Source organism: Tasmannia lanceolata, unplaced genomic scaffold, assembly GCF_043159265.1.
Source record: "Tasmannia lanceolata isolate RefF3 unplaced genomic scaffold, GAP_Taslan_0.1 ptg000018l, whole genome shotgun sequence".
In the NCBI taxonomy this organism is placed as follows: domain Eukaryota; kingdom Viridiplantae; phylum Streptophyta; class Magnoliopsida; order Canellales; family Winteraceae; genus Tasmannia; species Tasmannia lanceolata.
The window spans coordinates 8816979-8832500 of NW_027518695.1; the positions used below are offsets into that span (position 1 = coordinate 8816979).

At 38.4% G+C, this 15522-nt stretch overlaps 1 protein-coding gene across 3 annotated transcripts in view; it reads left to right on the top strand.

Annotated features, from left to right (window-relative positions):
- The first annotated feature begins 1166 nt into the window (after positions 1–1166).
- Positions 1167–15522, top strand: part of LOC143850808 (protein DEFECTIVE IN EXINE FORMATION 1-like) — a 24096-nt gene continuing 9740 nt past the window's right edge. Inside the window, exons 1-10 of one of the 3 annotated variants that reach the window (XM_077360067.1) lie at positions 1170–1327; positions 1419–1654; positions 4076–4186; positions 5149–5231; positions 5703–5820; positions 5934–6097; positions 7160–7677; positions 7813–7883; positions 10801–11057; positions 12489–12670. In XM_077360067.1, the coding sequence (XP_077216182.1) occupies positions 1500–1654; positions 4076–4186; positions 5149–5231; positions 5703–5820; positions 5934–6097; positions 7160–7677; positions 7813–7883; positions 10801–11057; positions 12489–12670 (1659 nt within the window). In that variant the 5' untranslated portion in view covers positions 1170–1327; positions 1419–1499. Of the gene's footprint in view, positions 1655–4075; positions 4187–5148; positions 5232–5702; positions 5821–5933; positions 6098–7159; positions 7678–7812; positions 7884–10800; positions 11058–12488; positions 12671–15522 lie in introns of those variants that run through there. The other 2 variants (XM_077360069.1, XM_077360070.1) reach the window with 2 other exon arrangements.

Below are 15522 nucleotides of genomic sequence, written 5' to 3' on the forward strand. Positions count from 1 at the left end.
GCCCTGTTCGTTTCAGATTATGACAAACCGATTGTAAGTCCAAAACCTCTTACTTGCAATCGGTTGTCACAATCTGAAACGAACTTGGCTTTACTGTACCACCCGCAATGGACTTGACGGTCGGGCACCATATAATTTCTTCTCTAAAGTAACCATAATCATACTATTTCCCTATACACTGTAAAAATATATTTTTTTGCCTGAGAAAAATATTTCCCAAACAAGGTTTAGTATCTCATTTGTAAAATATCTTCTAATTACACATTAAGAATCACCATTTATCATAGAGGTACGTCATTTTCTTGATTATCTGACATTAGCCTTCGCACCAGAATCTCATTTTGCATTCGATAAACACTCATTATAATATGTTGATTATTAGAATAAACTGTTTCGTTTTGGATACTGAGAATCGATTTTGAGTCCAAAACTGATTATTGTACCCTTGTAACATAATTTTGAGTAAAATAATGAGTTTTGGACTCAAAATTCAAGACAGACAGGGCCAACATCTTTTTTCTGTATTTTTTCCTGTTTTTGCCTTGGGCCAATTCGAACCCAACCCTACTCGCTTTGAAAATTTGATTTAGCCGGATTAGGTTATGGTCAAGAGATTTAAAAGGGGTTTAGGTTAGGGTTTGGATTTGATCGGATTAGGGTCACAGTAGTGCTAATTCGGATTGGGCCAAGTTCAATCAAAGGTTGTGGGGCCCACTGCATCACAAAAGCCACATTACGTTACAAGTGACACAAGTGACACCCTCACTCGAGCGGTTCCATGGTGTAATTGCATCCATTCGTTAAGTGTGTATTTGGCGTACCGTTTAAAACACTGTTTGGTGTTTGAAACACCGTTTTGGGGGCAAACGGTCGTTTGGGAGTGTTTGGGTGCGCAACCACCATTTGAAACACAGTTTTGAGGGTTTTTATTTGTTTGCCCTCATCAAAAACCCATTTTTATACCTTTTTTTTTACCGTAACCCCTGCCTCCCCGGACAACTTCCCTAAAACAATGCCTTTTTTGGTTATTTTATCACTAAAATTTCTTCTTAGGGCATTTGCAACCAAACACATGTACCTCCGTTTGCCGTTTAAAACGCTGTTTTGATCTGCCAACCAAACATGAAAACGCCACCTTTATGCAAAACGGCATTTTGAATGCTATTTCAAACGGTACGCCAAACACACAGTTGCATACTTGCATCTACTCTCGTTTTCTTCTCCGTAAATTTAGGGCGATGATTTTTTCGCCCCCGGTAGGATTATGCGCCCCACTTGTCACGTGACCGGGGGGAATAATTCTGTTCTTGCGATTTGCTGCATCAAGGTCTGAATATCTCCACCGAGATCTTAGGCATTTCGGATATCGGATTTTCTTCAGAACTCTAACTAGGGTTTTATATTTTTCTTTCTGTCAGCTATTTATCTATCCCTTCATTGCCTTCTCCAATCTCCCATCTCCCATCTCCAACCCTTGATAGATTCAGTTCAAAGATCTGATGAAATTGCCGACGCCATTTTTCCTCCTCTGGCTACTTGTCTCTGCTTCTTTTAATTCCATCAATGGCGCATCAGATTCGCAAGATAATGAAGTGAAGAAAAATAAGTTCCGAGAACGAGAAGCCACTGATGATTCCATGGGATATCCTAACCTGTAAGTTGGATTCCTTCTCCGAATCTCATTCTCTTTCTTCTACATACCAAACGAATTTTGTATATTTTTCGTGCTAAGAATTCATGCTTAAAACGTATAATCGGATAGTTCTATTCGTTTTTCCGAGGATCGTTAGATCCGTCTTTCGAGCGAATCTCTCGCTTGTTCGAACTCCGAAACTCCGAAAACAGGATCAAACTATCCGATTTATGTTAATTGAATTGCGTTGTTTATATGTGTGATTTTCATTTATTTTCTGTTTTCTTTTGATTTTCTAACATCTAAGGATTTACTTGGAATATGTTAAATCAGTGATTTTAGAGTGGCATCTGTGCTGGTATGTCTCCAAAACATCCTCTGAAACCTCCTTGTCTGGTAATCTGGCTGAGATTTTAAAAGAAATCAAAATTTGCACAAATATTCTCTTAAACGAAGGTATTCGTGCTTGGATGGCGGCTCAGGATCAGCCTCATTTCGTATACTTATAGTTGTTATTATTATACTCGTAATATTGAGACATCTTTAATCTCCCAAAACATGATCAAACTCTATGTGCAGCACAACAAGACGAGATACAAGCAAGAAACACAAACACATAAAGCAAGAAAATTCAAGATTCAAGAGAATAGAGTTTCACTATTTCAATATTAGGTTTTTCCTTCTCTCTCAGCCAAGAAAACACCTCAAAACTCTCACCTGTAACCCTGATATGTGTGCTTATTTATCAATGTCACTTCATCAAGAATTATTGAAATAACCTTATAGCACAGACCGAAAATTATTCCATGTGTGCCAGGGTCATGAATTGTTGCCATAATGCAAGACATTAGCACTACAAGAAAAACTCTAAAAGATTATTCTTATCTTATTTTGCTGAAATGACATGGGGAGTTTCTGAAACCACCATAAAAACTGAAGAGCTGCAAAATTTCTCGAAATTCTTAGAACTTTAAGGTTCCACACTTCTAATGACCCATTTTGTTTTAGATTGGACAGCCCATGGCATGGGCATGGTTGTTTGTTTCTTCATATTTATTGCTGGTCAATTGCTTGCACTCGGGACTATATTCTCAGTTTTACGTCGTCCAGCTCCTAAAACTGATGTCATCTGATACGAGGTTCCTATTATTTTTTTTTTTTAATAAGTAGGATAGACTTCCATTCTATCCTATCCAAGGTCATGTTCTCTGTTATGTTCCTAGCCCTCAAGTCTTTCCTCACAGTTTCCACCCAAGTTGTTTTCGATCTGCCCTACCTCTTTTTACTCCATCAACTTGGCATGAGTCACTTCTTCCCACTAGAGCATCCAAAGGCCTACGTTGGATATGCCCAAACCATCTTAAGCAGTGCTCTCTCATCTTCTCCTCAATTGGTGCCATCCCTAGCTTTTTCGGATGTCTTCGTTTTTAATTCGATCTAACCTTGTGCGGCCGCACATCCATCTAAGCATTCGCAGCTTCGCTACACTCATCTTTATGCAGATGCTGCTTCTTGGTGGCTTAACATTCTGGGTCGTACAGCATGGCTGGCCTCAGAGTTGTCTTGTAAAACTTTCCTTCAACTTGGTAGGTATTTTACGATCGCACAGAACTCCTGAAGTATGCTTCCACTTCAACCAACCTGCTCTTATTCCGTGGTTAACATCCTCTTCAATCTCTCCTTCCTTATGTAGGATTGAACCAAGATAGAGAAAGATATCCCTCTTAGGTACCTCCTGTCCAGTCATATTTACTACATCGCCGCCCCGCCTCCTTACATTACTAAAGTTGTACTCCATATACTCTGTCTTAGTCCTGCTCAGTCTAAAACCTTTGGATTCCAAAATAGTTCTCCATAATTCTAACTTAGCATTAACTCTTGGTTTGGTTTCGTCAATTAATACTATGTCATCTGCAAATAACATAAACCACGGCACCTCGTCCTGGATACCCTCCGTAAGTTCATCCATAGCTAGAGTAAAAAGATAAGGGCTCAGAGCTGAAATTATGAAGTTATGAAATGAATCCTATAGAAAGTTCTGTCAGCTATGAAGTTATGAAATATTGTGAATTTGTATCGAATGAAACAATCTACAGGACAATGCACACATGGTTTTCTTGTATCACCTATATGAAAAGATGACATGTATCTGTCCTGAGTACTGGGTCAACTGATACATAGAGTCCATGTTTCATTTGTCTTGAGTTTTTTCGATTTTTTTCTCGATGACCGAAGATCAATTGCTGTATTCTACAGTCTTTGTTTTTTGTTCCCTTTTTTTTTTCTTTTGAATGATAGTCTTTTTTTTTTTGTTCAAGAGGAAGATAGTTATTTTTGTTCCTTCTGCACTTAATTTCTGTAGAGGGTTCTCTTTTCATTTACATAATACTTCGAACACCTTAACAGATGGTATAGTGTTTAATGTCGTGTTTTCTTTTGTAGGGATGAGGATTCTTTGTTAAACACACAATGTCCTCAGCATGTGGAATTAAGATGGCAGACAGAGGTTAGCTCTAGCATATATGCGACCCCATTGGTTGCCGATATCAATGGGTAAAAGTTCTCCATCACTGTTATTACCACAGCATGTTTTGGTACCGTATTGCATTTCTGTGGTTTAATTTGTTTTGAGATTTTTAGATTGCGGAGTTTATTAGACTGGATTTTGAATTTATGTGCATCAGCACGCTTTATACGATTCCTTTTATATAAGGACCACGATTAGTTTCTCTTCTTAATGACAGGTGTCTTCTATCGAAGATGTCAAATTTGCTCGTGAACTTTCTCGCCATCCTACAACCCGAAACTCCTATTATGACCTGATCAAATTTTCCTTCATGCCATGAATATCATATTATTTGGACTCTTCTGCTGTTTAGATTCTAGATAATATTAGAAATCTAATTCATGTATATATATTCAATAAATAAGTTAGATTTTTATGCTTGATTGAAAATAAGGTCATACTTACAGATGCTTCTTGCCCACCCTTGCTTCTTGACTTATTTGAGGATGTTGCTTTCCCGCTCTTGCTACTGCGACTAAGATTTCTTCTCCTTCATGCTTCTGCGGTTCATTGCACTGATAGGTTTAATTCTTCAAGTTGCTCAGATGGCCAATAAGCTTGTCCTTTTTTTTTTCCACCAATGGCGGGATAAGGTCATACCCAGACCCCGCAATGGCGGGAGCCTCGTACATGCTCCCCCCCCACGCCCACACACACATCCACCCCCGCCGCACCAAACAAGTAACCGAAAACACAAATTGAAATGTGCGGTTGAGTTACATGAATTTAATGCTCTGTCTAAGTTTGAGTTCGTTACCAAAAATGCTTCTACCGAGGATGCTCAATTGGTTGGAAATGCCCCTTTGAATTTTCATTTATGCTACTGTTTCTTCACTCCAGAGGCAGCCCTTTTCAGCTCTGTCATCTTATATCTTCTTTGGAAAAAAGCTGTCCGGGAAGTTTTTCAAAGAAAAGTACTGACTTGGGCTGCATTGTCTTGGAAATGCAGTGATGGCAAGCTTGATATAGTAGTGCCATCATTTGTTCACTACTTGGAGGTGCTGGAAGGCTCTGACGGAGACAAAATGCCAGGTCTACTTTGATATTCCTTATACCACTGCCTTTTTTTGGAAATTGACTCTTTATAAAGATTCTTTTTAGCATCAGGTTGAGTCAAGCTTGATGCATGCATCAAATGATCTTGCTAACGTTTAGGTCAAAAATAATATGTTTCATTACTTACCGAGTAATTTTAGTGCAGACAAGGAAAACAAACAAAAAGACCAACACAAGCTTCCCTCCAAATCATTATTTTGTGTCTTAAAACTGAAATTCTCAATTTTTAAATTCATAAAATTTTCCTCTGTGGGGGCTATCTTCTGTATTTCAATGTGAAAAATATTCTTGTGAATATCTCGTGTGTTAATTTGTTTAGATTGAGAGTATGCTGAAGCTCTGTTGTCGTGCTTTGTTTTCTTTTGATGCTCTGTTCTGTGTTTCCGGCAATTTGGCAAATGTTTTCCATTAGTGCTGTTTTAACATTCATAGGCCACATGTTTCCAGGCTGGCCAGCTTTTCACCAGTCAACCATTCATTCCAGTCCTCTTTTGTTTGATATTGATAAGGATGGTGTTAGAGAGGTAGCATTAGCTACTTACAATGGCGAAGTACTTTTTTTCAGGTGAGTATAACAGGACCAGTTGTATGATCATTTTTGGTAATATCAGGTTAAGTTGCTCTTGCATGATGCATCCCAAATTCACGTACCAATCCCGTTTTTCTTTTGCACTTCAGGATCTCAGGCTACTTGATGACAGAAAGATTGGAGGTACCGCGGTTGAAAGTTCGTAAAAATTGGTATGTAGGCTTGCATCCAGACCCCGTGGATCGTTCTCATCCGGATGTACATGATGACTCACTTATTCAGGAGGCAGCTGATGATATAGAATTAATTTCTAGTAAGTAAAAGCTTAGGACTAAACTTTGTGTACTTTTCAATTTGAGGAGCTTGTCTGAGTCCATTTCACCGTTTTCTTGTTGCTAAAACAATGCTGGTAGTAGTTTGTTCAGTGTCTGTAATTTCCCATATTTAGGTGGTTACCACTAGAACATAGTTAACACCCCCCCTCCCCCCCGGGAAAAAAAAATCTCTAACAGATACCCCTGTTAATAAAGTATACCTTTGGTCTCCTCTCTCTCTCTCTCTCTCTCTCTCTCTCTCTCTAATAAGTCAAAACTCACTCATTAAATCCCCTCTCCATTAGTTACATGCACATGGCTAATTGCTTTCCCCCTTGAGTTACATGGGATTCATTTTAAACCAACGATTTAGTTCCATATATTAAGACATGACATGGCACATACATTCTTAGGTCTCGTGAATTAAATATATGGGCTGCAGTTGAAGTTAGAAGCAGCTTATGTCTTTCACCTTTCTATTTTTGTTTTCCGAAGGGACCTTACATGTGTCAATGAATGACGAAGCATTTTTTGATAGGGGCCCCATATATGTGACATGGACCATAGCTGGGAGTCGTTAATTAGTTTTGCCATTGTCCCATTGTAGGAGAATCTCCTTGATATCTTATGCCATGTGCCCATGTCACTGGAACTATGTGCATATTTATGTATACATATTTATCGTGACATGTTTGTCATATGCAATCAATATTTTGGATAAATGGTTGTAAGAGATTCTCTCTCTCTCTCTCTCTCTCTCTCTCTCTCAAAAGTCCTCAGATATCAGACTGTGCAGAGAATTTTTTATGTTGCTTTTTTGTTGATCACAATCTGGGGATGCTGTCCTAGTTTCTTGCTTTAAATTCACTATGTTATAGACTTAAAAAAAATTATATAATGTTTTCCGTCTCCACATTCTCAATCTTTCCATGTAGTTAATTTTGTTACATTTATTTTCCTAACGATACAATAGCTGTTTCAGAATTTGTGTTTGGGGCAGTGATTTATATCTCTATGAGTATTAAATGTTCATGCTAACTTATTTAATGCTCTTCTTTTAGAAACGAACAGAAGTATACCCGGATCGAACACTTCTTTTGTGTCATCAACTGAAGGGAACCTTGGTTCAGCTAATGCCTCCAAGGCAGATACTGAAGAGATTATGAATGCAACTCAAACAGGACAAAATATTGAATTGCCAATTAATACGGATAATGCCACAAGGGATGTTGGATCAATGGAGAATTCAAAACCAGAGAACTTAACAAACTCTCAGAGGCGGCTTCTTGAAGATTCTGCTTCAAAAGGGGCACAAGAGGGTGGTACTGCAACTGAAGTGGACCCCAATGAGGGTGCTGAAATGCGTGCTGCAACCGTGGAAAATGATGAAGGTCTGGAAGAGGATGCTGCCTCATCTTTTGATTTATTTCGGGATGGAGATGAGCTTGCTGATGAGTATAATTATGATTATGATGATTATGTCGATGAATCCTTGTGGGGAGATGAAGGATGGACGGAAGGCATACACGAGAAAATGGAGGATTTTGTTAATATTGATTCGCACATCCTTTGCACACCAGTAAGTTTAAAGATGTAAATTGTAATATTTGGTACTAGATGTGAATCTTCTTCATCCCTGCTGGTAGATAAGGAAAACATGACTATTGAAATTGGCAACTCATTACTGAAATGCAATTGGCCTCTCTTTTTCCAGGTAATAGCTGACATTGACAGGGATGGTATATCAGAAATGATTGTTGCTGTTTCCTATTTCTTTGACCGTGAGTAAGTACTCTTTTATGATGGCATTTTATCCCTTCTAGACAGTTCTATAAATTTCTATTCTATATTATTCAGTGGTAGGACTGTTTATCTGTTACTTTCTAGATCGCATAATATTTTTTCAGAGTATTTTCCAGTATTATAGCTCTATCGCGTTGTTTAGAATTTGTTTTGACTAAAAATTTTCATACAATATTTGTTTTGACCAATATTGTGCAATCTTTCATGTTTTTTCCATATTTAGTACTTTAAGCCCTGTTTGAAACTTGAAACTACACTTCTGTATGATATTCTATCTTATGTTCTTTCTGCGTTGGATTGTCTTCTTTCGTCCATTGTACTCTAGGATTCTTTTGCCTTTTCAAAATTTATTTTATTTTATTTGTCACAGTTTGTTCAAAAGAATGGCGCATTTCTTTTCCCATCATCTATCTCGTTATTTAACCTACACTCTTTTTGCAGAGAACTTTTATTATTTGCTTGGTGGCTTGTCCTAAAGTTACTTTTCAGTGATCGCTTAGGGTGCAACCAAACAAGGGGTTTTGCTGACATAGCACCCAAATGGCAAGCAAAACCCCTAAAGGTCTGTTTGGCTTCACAAAAGCTAGGCTTTCCTAGGGGTTATACTTGGGTTTTGGGTGCCACTTCATCTAAATCCCGTGTTTGGCTTCCATTAGAGGAATGAAATCCCCGAGGACTACTAGGGATGCCCCTTGGTTGCCTCCTCCTTGGAATGTCTCCTGGTTAATCATGGCTTGTCTCCTGATGTGTCACCTCTCTCTCCTCCCAAAGAAATCCAAGCCAAAAACCACAAGAGGTACTTTTTCGCTTGGATTTCTTGGGAATGATGCTTTCTTTTTTCTCTTTCTCTTTTATGAGGTGAGTTCTATGAGGCAAGTTCCAGGCAAATCCAACACTTGTCTCGTCGCTATTGACTACTTTCATCACTAATCTATGAGGTAAATACATGCAAAGGCTCTGTTTGGCTTCTGGTAGTTTCCTTGTAGATTAGTGGTATAAGTAGTCAATAGGGAGGAAACAAACATTTGATGTACCTAGATTAGTGAGTACTCTTTGGTTGCCAACCTTGTAGAGTAGTGGAAGGGGATGCCATTAAGAGAGAGAGAGAGAGAGAGAGAGAGAGAGAGAGAGAGAGAGAGAGAGAGAGAGAGAGAGAGAGAGAGAGAGAGAGAGAGCATCATTCTCCAAGCCAAATTCCACCTTTTTAAAGAAATTTGGATTGGAAGGTATAAGGAGGGAACATGGATGCCCATCACCAGACATGCAATAGTTACCTATGAAATTTTTCTGGTAGTCTCTAGGGATTTCAATGCTACATTGGCAACCAAACAAGAGATTTTGCTAACGTGGCATCCAAATGCAAAGCAAAACCTGTAAACTATCATGGCTTTTGTGCAACCAAACACACAAAGCAAAACCTGTAAACTATCATGGCTTTTGTGCAACCAAACACACCCTTTAGGGTTTTCACATGATTTTCTACATTCCTATTGCTGGTTTCAAGATCCTCTTTTGAAGGATTCATACTGCTTTTTAAAGCTGCTTCCGGCTCAACTAGATGGAGTTGTTAACCCTTGCAGGATCACCCTTTATTTTTCTTTTTAAAATTTATTATGTGGCCGTGCTGATCTACTCTTGTGCCCATGATCTCCCAGAGTCCCTAAATTTTTTTTCTTTCTTACATTCATTGTACTTGTACTATTGAACACATGTTTCTGATTATTTGTGCTGAATCTTTTCAGTCTTTGTACTATGATACCAAGTTCTATTCTTATGTTGCCTTTATCGGCCAAGTTTTCCTTATCCTTGTTTTATCCATAAGAAAGTTTATTAATGAAAACAACTATACAATTAAAGTTTGACATACAATGACTTATGCAATAATTTATTAAGTCACGGTCATTAACACCTCTTCCTTAACTAAAGCTTCTATTTCTATTTCTGCATTCTCCTTTTGTTAGACAAGAAAAAATGATATCAGAAATATCTAGTGTCTTCTCAAATAATGTCAGCTATCTTTCATGGAAGTCTCCATTCTTTCCTCCATTTGCGGTTGAAACTATCCCTGAATGTTGGGAGAGAAGAGAACTTACCGTAGAAGTGTCAAGGCTTCTTACCCACTGGAGTCATTAAAGCTCAAGGCCCCAAAGAGATCCAATCCAGTCTCTCTAACATTCTTCCTAATTATACCCTAAATGCCTGCCATCCTTGATTGCTGAGTGGTCACCCATCACCGTCAATTGTAGGCATTCGCTTTGAATGTGTTTTCATCTTTCCAAAAACTCTTGTCAAATGTACTCCCACTCCGCGCAATTTCTACCAATTTCTAATGATAGGCTCTCCTCTTACTGAAGTTTAAGAATTAAGTTTCCTGTTTGATACTCTTAGAAATTAGTGCATCAGTAATATTCCTAGGTTTGTTCTCTTAAAAAAAAATAAAAATTCCTAGGTTTGTTAGACAACTTTCTCACCGACTCCATTCAGTCTCTCCTCTCTCTCTCTCTCTCTGAGATGGTAACGGATAAATTTATTTAAAAAGAGTTCAAAAGAAAAATAGAATACAAGGGGGGTAGAGATTGCCCCACATACGAGGAATCTGTATTCAATCTCTCTTGAAAATAACATTAACATAAGGTATTTTTGAGAAATTTGAATCTGGTATTTTCTCATTAGAATCACTGTTTAATTACATTTATTGTAGAATACTTGCACACTTTCCTTATCTAGTATTTTATTTTATTGTTAATATTCTGAGTTGGTTATCATTCAAAATTATAATAATAATATTCTGAGTTAGTTTACTCTCTCCTTTTCGTTTCATTACTGCTAATTGGGTTATTCTTTTTTTTTCCTCATCCTTGCTGATTTCTAAGTGATCAGTTGGCTGATAAGTTGACAGGTACTATGATAACCCAGAGCATTTTTCAGAATTGGGTGGTATTGATATTGAAAAATATGTAGCAGGCGCTATCGTTGTTTTCAATCTAGATACCAAACAAGTCAAATGGACAACCCAACTAGATATGAGCACGGAAATTGGAAATTTCCGTGCCTATATATATTCTTCTCCAACTGTGGTTGATTTAGATGGTGATGGGAATTTGGACATTCTTGTTGGGACTTCCTTTGGCTTGTTTTATGTTCTGGATCATCATGGTAATTTTTTATGACTACAGCACGTTATTCTTATGCATGTTTTTGTGGTATTGATCATTTTGCTTGTGATTGGATAATATCCTGGCATGTCTTGATTGTGGTTCAGTTTCTGATATTTTCAACTTGGATCTCTGAAGTTGTGTATGGCTTTGACATTTTTTGCCTAGTTTTGAAACTCCCCCGTGTCATCGTGGGCTCCTCCTTTTACCCTGGCTGCATTCCGCATTTTGTCCTACAAAGTCAATTAAAACTCCTTGACTCTCCCGAGTTATGACTACGTCAACCGAGTACTCGACCCCATGGTGCCGAGTCGACTAGGATTTTCTTCGGCTGCATTTTGACTTGCATTTGCATTTTGAAACATTGGTTTTATGAGCTGCCTAATATCTGAAGTTCAGTTTGTGGTATAAGCTGCATAATATTTTCTCTGAAACATTATATAATTTCTGTCAATTTACTGTACTATCTGAAGGGGCATGGAATGATTTCATTATTCCATATTATGCTTCCAATTGCAGCTGAATTTTGTTTTGTTATAAAGATGTTTGTCTCCTTAGGTGTTTGAATTCATCTGTTTCAAGACATTGTAAGAGCCCATAAAAAATGTGTGCTTTTTATTTGTTTTTCGAACTGAAGAATGACATCAGTCATATAATCTAGATCAATATTGCTGGAAATGCCTATGGGGGGCGGGAAGTGTGTTTCCGAAATGTAGGCCCCACAATTTTACACCATCAAAACATGAGGTGTAAAATGGCAGGCCCCACACTAATGCATAGTTTGGGTAAAGATGGTGGGCCCCATCCCATCAAAACCCGAGGGCCCTAACCTGAGATGTAAAATGGTAGGCTCCACCCCATAAAGACATGAGGTCAACCATGGAAAAGAACTTTATTTTCAGAAATAATTTTAGTGGAAAAAATTCCAATAATATGGCGGCCCCAGCCCACAATAAATGAGGTGTAAAATTGTGGGCCCTTCCTATGCACGATTTGGGTGGAGATGATGGGGCCACACTCCATCAAAACATGAGGTTTAAAATAGTACTGGTCCCACCAAAGCTCTGATGAGGTGTAAACTGACGCCGCTGCTATATGCATGAATTTTTGTATATGTGCGATTTGTTTATTTCCAAAACCTAATTAGTAGGGGTGTCTCAAACGATTTAAAAGAGATTTTCTCTTCCACTTACCGTCAATACCGCAGAAAATTGGAGTGTCTCTCACACTAACCTAATTAACAGGAGACAATTGGGTTATCGTCAAACCCAAATTTTAGGGATAAATGGAATGGTAGTGGTGGGAAAACATTATCGTTATGGTTAATTTTTTTTTCTACAAGTCTGGTACAAATTTATGGCCTTCCATTTACAAGTATTGAATGCTCTTTGGTTTATCTGATATCTGAAGCAAAATTAATATATTCGTGTAGGCAAAGTGCGGGACAAATTTCCTCTTGAGATGGCTGAGATTCAGGGATCAGTTGTGGCAGCAGATATTAATGATGATGGAAGAATTGAATTACTGACAGCTGATACCCATGGAAATATTGCTGCATGGACTGCACAAGGAGAAGAAATTTGGGAAGTACATTTAAAGAGTCTTGTTCCACAGGCAAGTTCTCTAACGACTTTCTTTTTTACACATTTTCGAGCAAGTATCATCATTACAAATTGCTTATCAATTGTTTTCTCTTTTACAAAATGACCTCTACTGAAAGATTATTGGCCCAAGGTGAGGCAATCTGCATGTGCGCGGCGGGGGGGTGTTTGGGGGGAGGTGGTTTGATTGGGGTTTTAAAAACTTTTATTCAATTTGAAATCATTTCACAATTTAAGTGCAAGAACAAAATCAAATTAAAGAACAAGAAGATAAATCAAATACATAAAGAAGAATAAAGAGAGAAAGAGATAGAGTGCACCGATTTTATAGTGGTTCAGCCCAATCCCGGCCTACTTCCACTCTCACGAGGGTATCCCCTCATAGTGGCTTCACTATACCCGTGCCCCATACGGGTGGAAATCAAACCATTACACGAAGGTTGATCTTGTGCCTTCGACCACTTCCAGAAGCTTTATCCCCAAGCTTCGTCCGAGGTTGATCCGGTGCCTCCCACCAAACCTAAGGTTTATCCCCATTCTTAGCGTCCGAAGGCTGATGTGGTGTCCTCACCAATTACAAGAAGAAATAATAGAAGAACCCTTCTTAGAAGGATGAATACACAAGTCTAGCTCACTTACAAAATCTCCATTTTGCATTTATCAATTTGCTTTGTTTCCGGATCATTTTAAAACTGTTTTACCTGGACACTTCTACTTGTTGCTTTTTTACTGTGATTACACTTGGGGGCACTTGGGGACGTCCTAGGCACGACACGGCAATCCTAGACACGAGTGAGTGTTGAAGAAACCTAAATTTAGATAGGCCAACTGCTGGCCTTTCAAAATTAACTGATTCAAATGAAAAATATCATAAAAATTTTGAAACGTTCACCACTCTTTCCTCCCACATCTATCTCCCTCTTTAAGTATTTACTGAAATAGTTTCTCTTTAAATATCACACCTCCGAAAAATCCTCCGCACAGTTCTCTTTTGCTCTCTTCCTCCCTCGTCTCAAAACTCAACCATTCCCTCCTTAAACCAACCTTCCTTTCTCTCCAAAATCGTAACCGCCACCACTATTATATTTTCTCTTTAATCCCAACCCTAGAGCCATTCCCTCTCTCTCTCTCTATGTGATATTTCCGCCCCTTTCCATTACTTGGGACACCCTGTTGCAGTGTATCTATGACCGCAAAGGGGCTGTTGTACTTCACATGGGAAGGATTCAACGGATTTGATTGCCAACGTACACTGCAGCAGGGTGTCCCAAGTAATGAAAAGGGGCGGATATATCACTTCTCTCTCTCTCTCTCTATGTGATATATCCGCCCCTTTTCATTTCTAAAGGATTCATTTAGCCCACCCCATTTGGTTTGGGACAAAGGCTTTGTTGAGTAGAGTTGTATATATATATATATATATATATATATATATATATATATATATATATATATATATATATATATATATGAGAAAAGTGGTATGCTTCAGGCGTTATAACACCTCCCATTGGTTTAAATGTTTGGGTCCCATTGGTAGAACCAATGGGAGGCATTATAAGCGCACAATCTTATATATATATATATATATATATATATATATATAGTGGGGGCCCACATTGTTTGGGTGATCCAAACCATTCATTTGAATGGTCCTCACATAGATAGGGTGTCCACAAAAAATCAGATCCATAGGATCATCCTAACCATTCAAACTATGGAGGCAAAAAATGGACTAATTTGTGAAGGTTTATACACGTCCATTTTACCTCCACAAATCGTAGGGTTGGGATGATCCTATGGATCTGATTTTTTGTGGACACCCTATCTATGTGAGGACCATTCAAATGAATTGTTTGGATCACCCAAACAATGTGGGCCCCCACTGTATTTTAAGGTAGTGTGTAGGTAACTTACCTACACAAGTGTGTAGGAAATGTTCTCTCATATATATATATATATATAGAGGTATGTGTTGGTGCGCTTGAGCGCTGTAATGAAATGGTGCGCTTGAGTGCACCAATCACATGGGTCCCACAATCTCTGTGAGGATCCAAACCATTCATTTGCAAGGCCCTATCATAGATAGGGTGTGTACCAAAAATCAGCTCCATTGAATCATCCTAACCCCTTCAAAAGTGGAGGGCAAAAATGGGCAGATTTGTGGTCTGTCCATTTTGACCTCCACAAATGGATGGGTTAGGATGATCTTATGGAGCTGATTTTTTGTACACACCCTATCTATGTAAGGGCCTTTCAAATGAATGCTTTGGATCATCCTAACAATGTGGGCCAGATGGGTTTGAGAGCTCAAGCGCACCATAAGGATCCAGCGCTCAAGCTCACAATCCTTTTCCTCATATATATATATATAGAGGAAAAGGATTGTGAGCTTGAGCGTTGGAACATATTCGTGAGCTTGAGCTCTCAAACCATTGAGGCCCACTTTGTTAGGATGATCCAAAGCATTCACTAGAAAGGGCCTTACATAGATAGGGTGTGTACAAAAAATCAGCTCCATAGGATCATCCTAACCCATCCATTTGTGGAGGTCAAAATGGACAGACCACAAATCTGCCCATTTTTGCCCTCCACTTTTGGAGGGGTTAGGATGATTCAATGGAGCTGATTTTTGGTACACACCCTATCTATGATAGGCCCTTGCAAATGAATGGTTTGGATCCTCACAGAAATTGTGGGACCCATGTGATTGGTGCACTGAAGCGCACCATTCCTTAATAGAGCTTGAGCGCACGAACATATTCCTCATATATATATATATATATATATATATATATATATATATATATATATATATATATATATAGAGAGAGAGAGAGAGAGAGAGAGAGAGAGAGAGAGAGG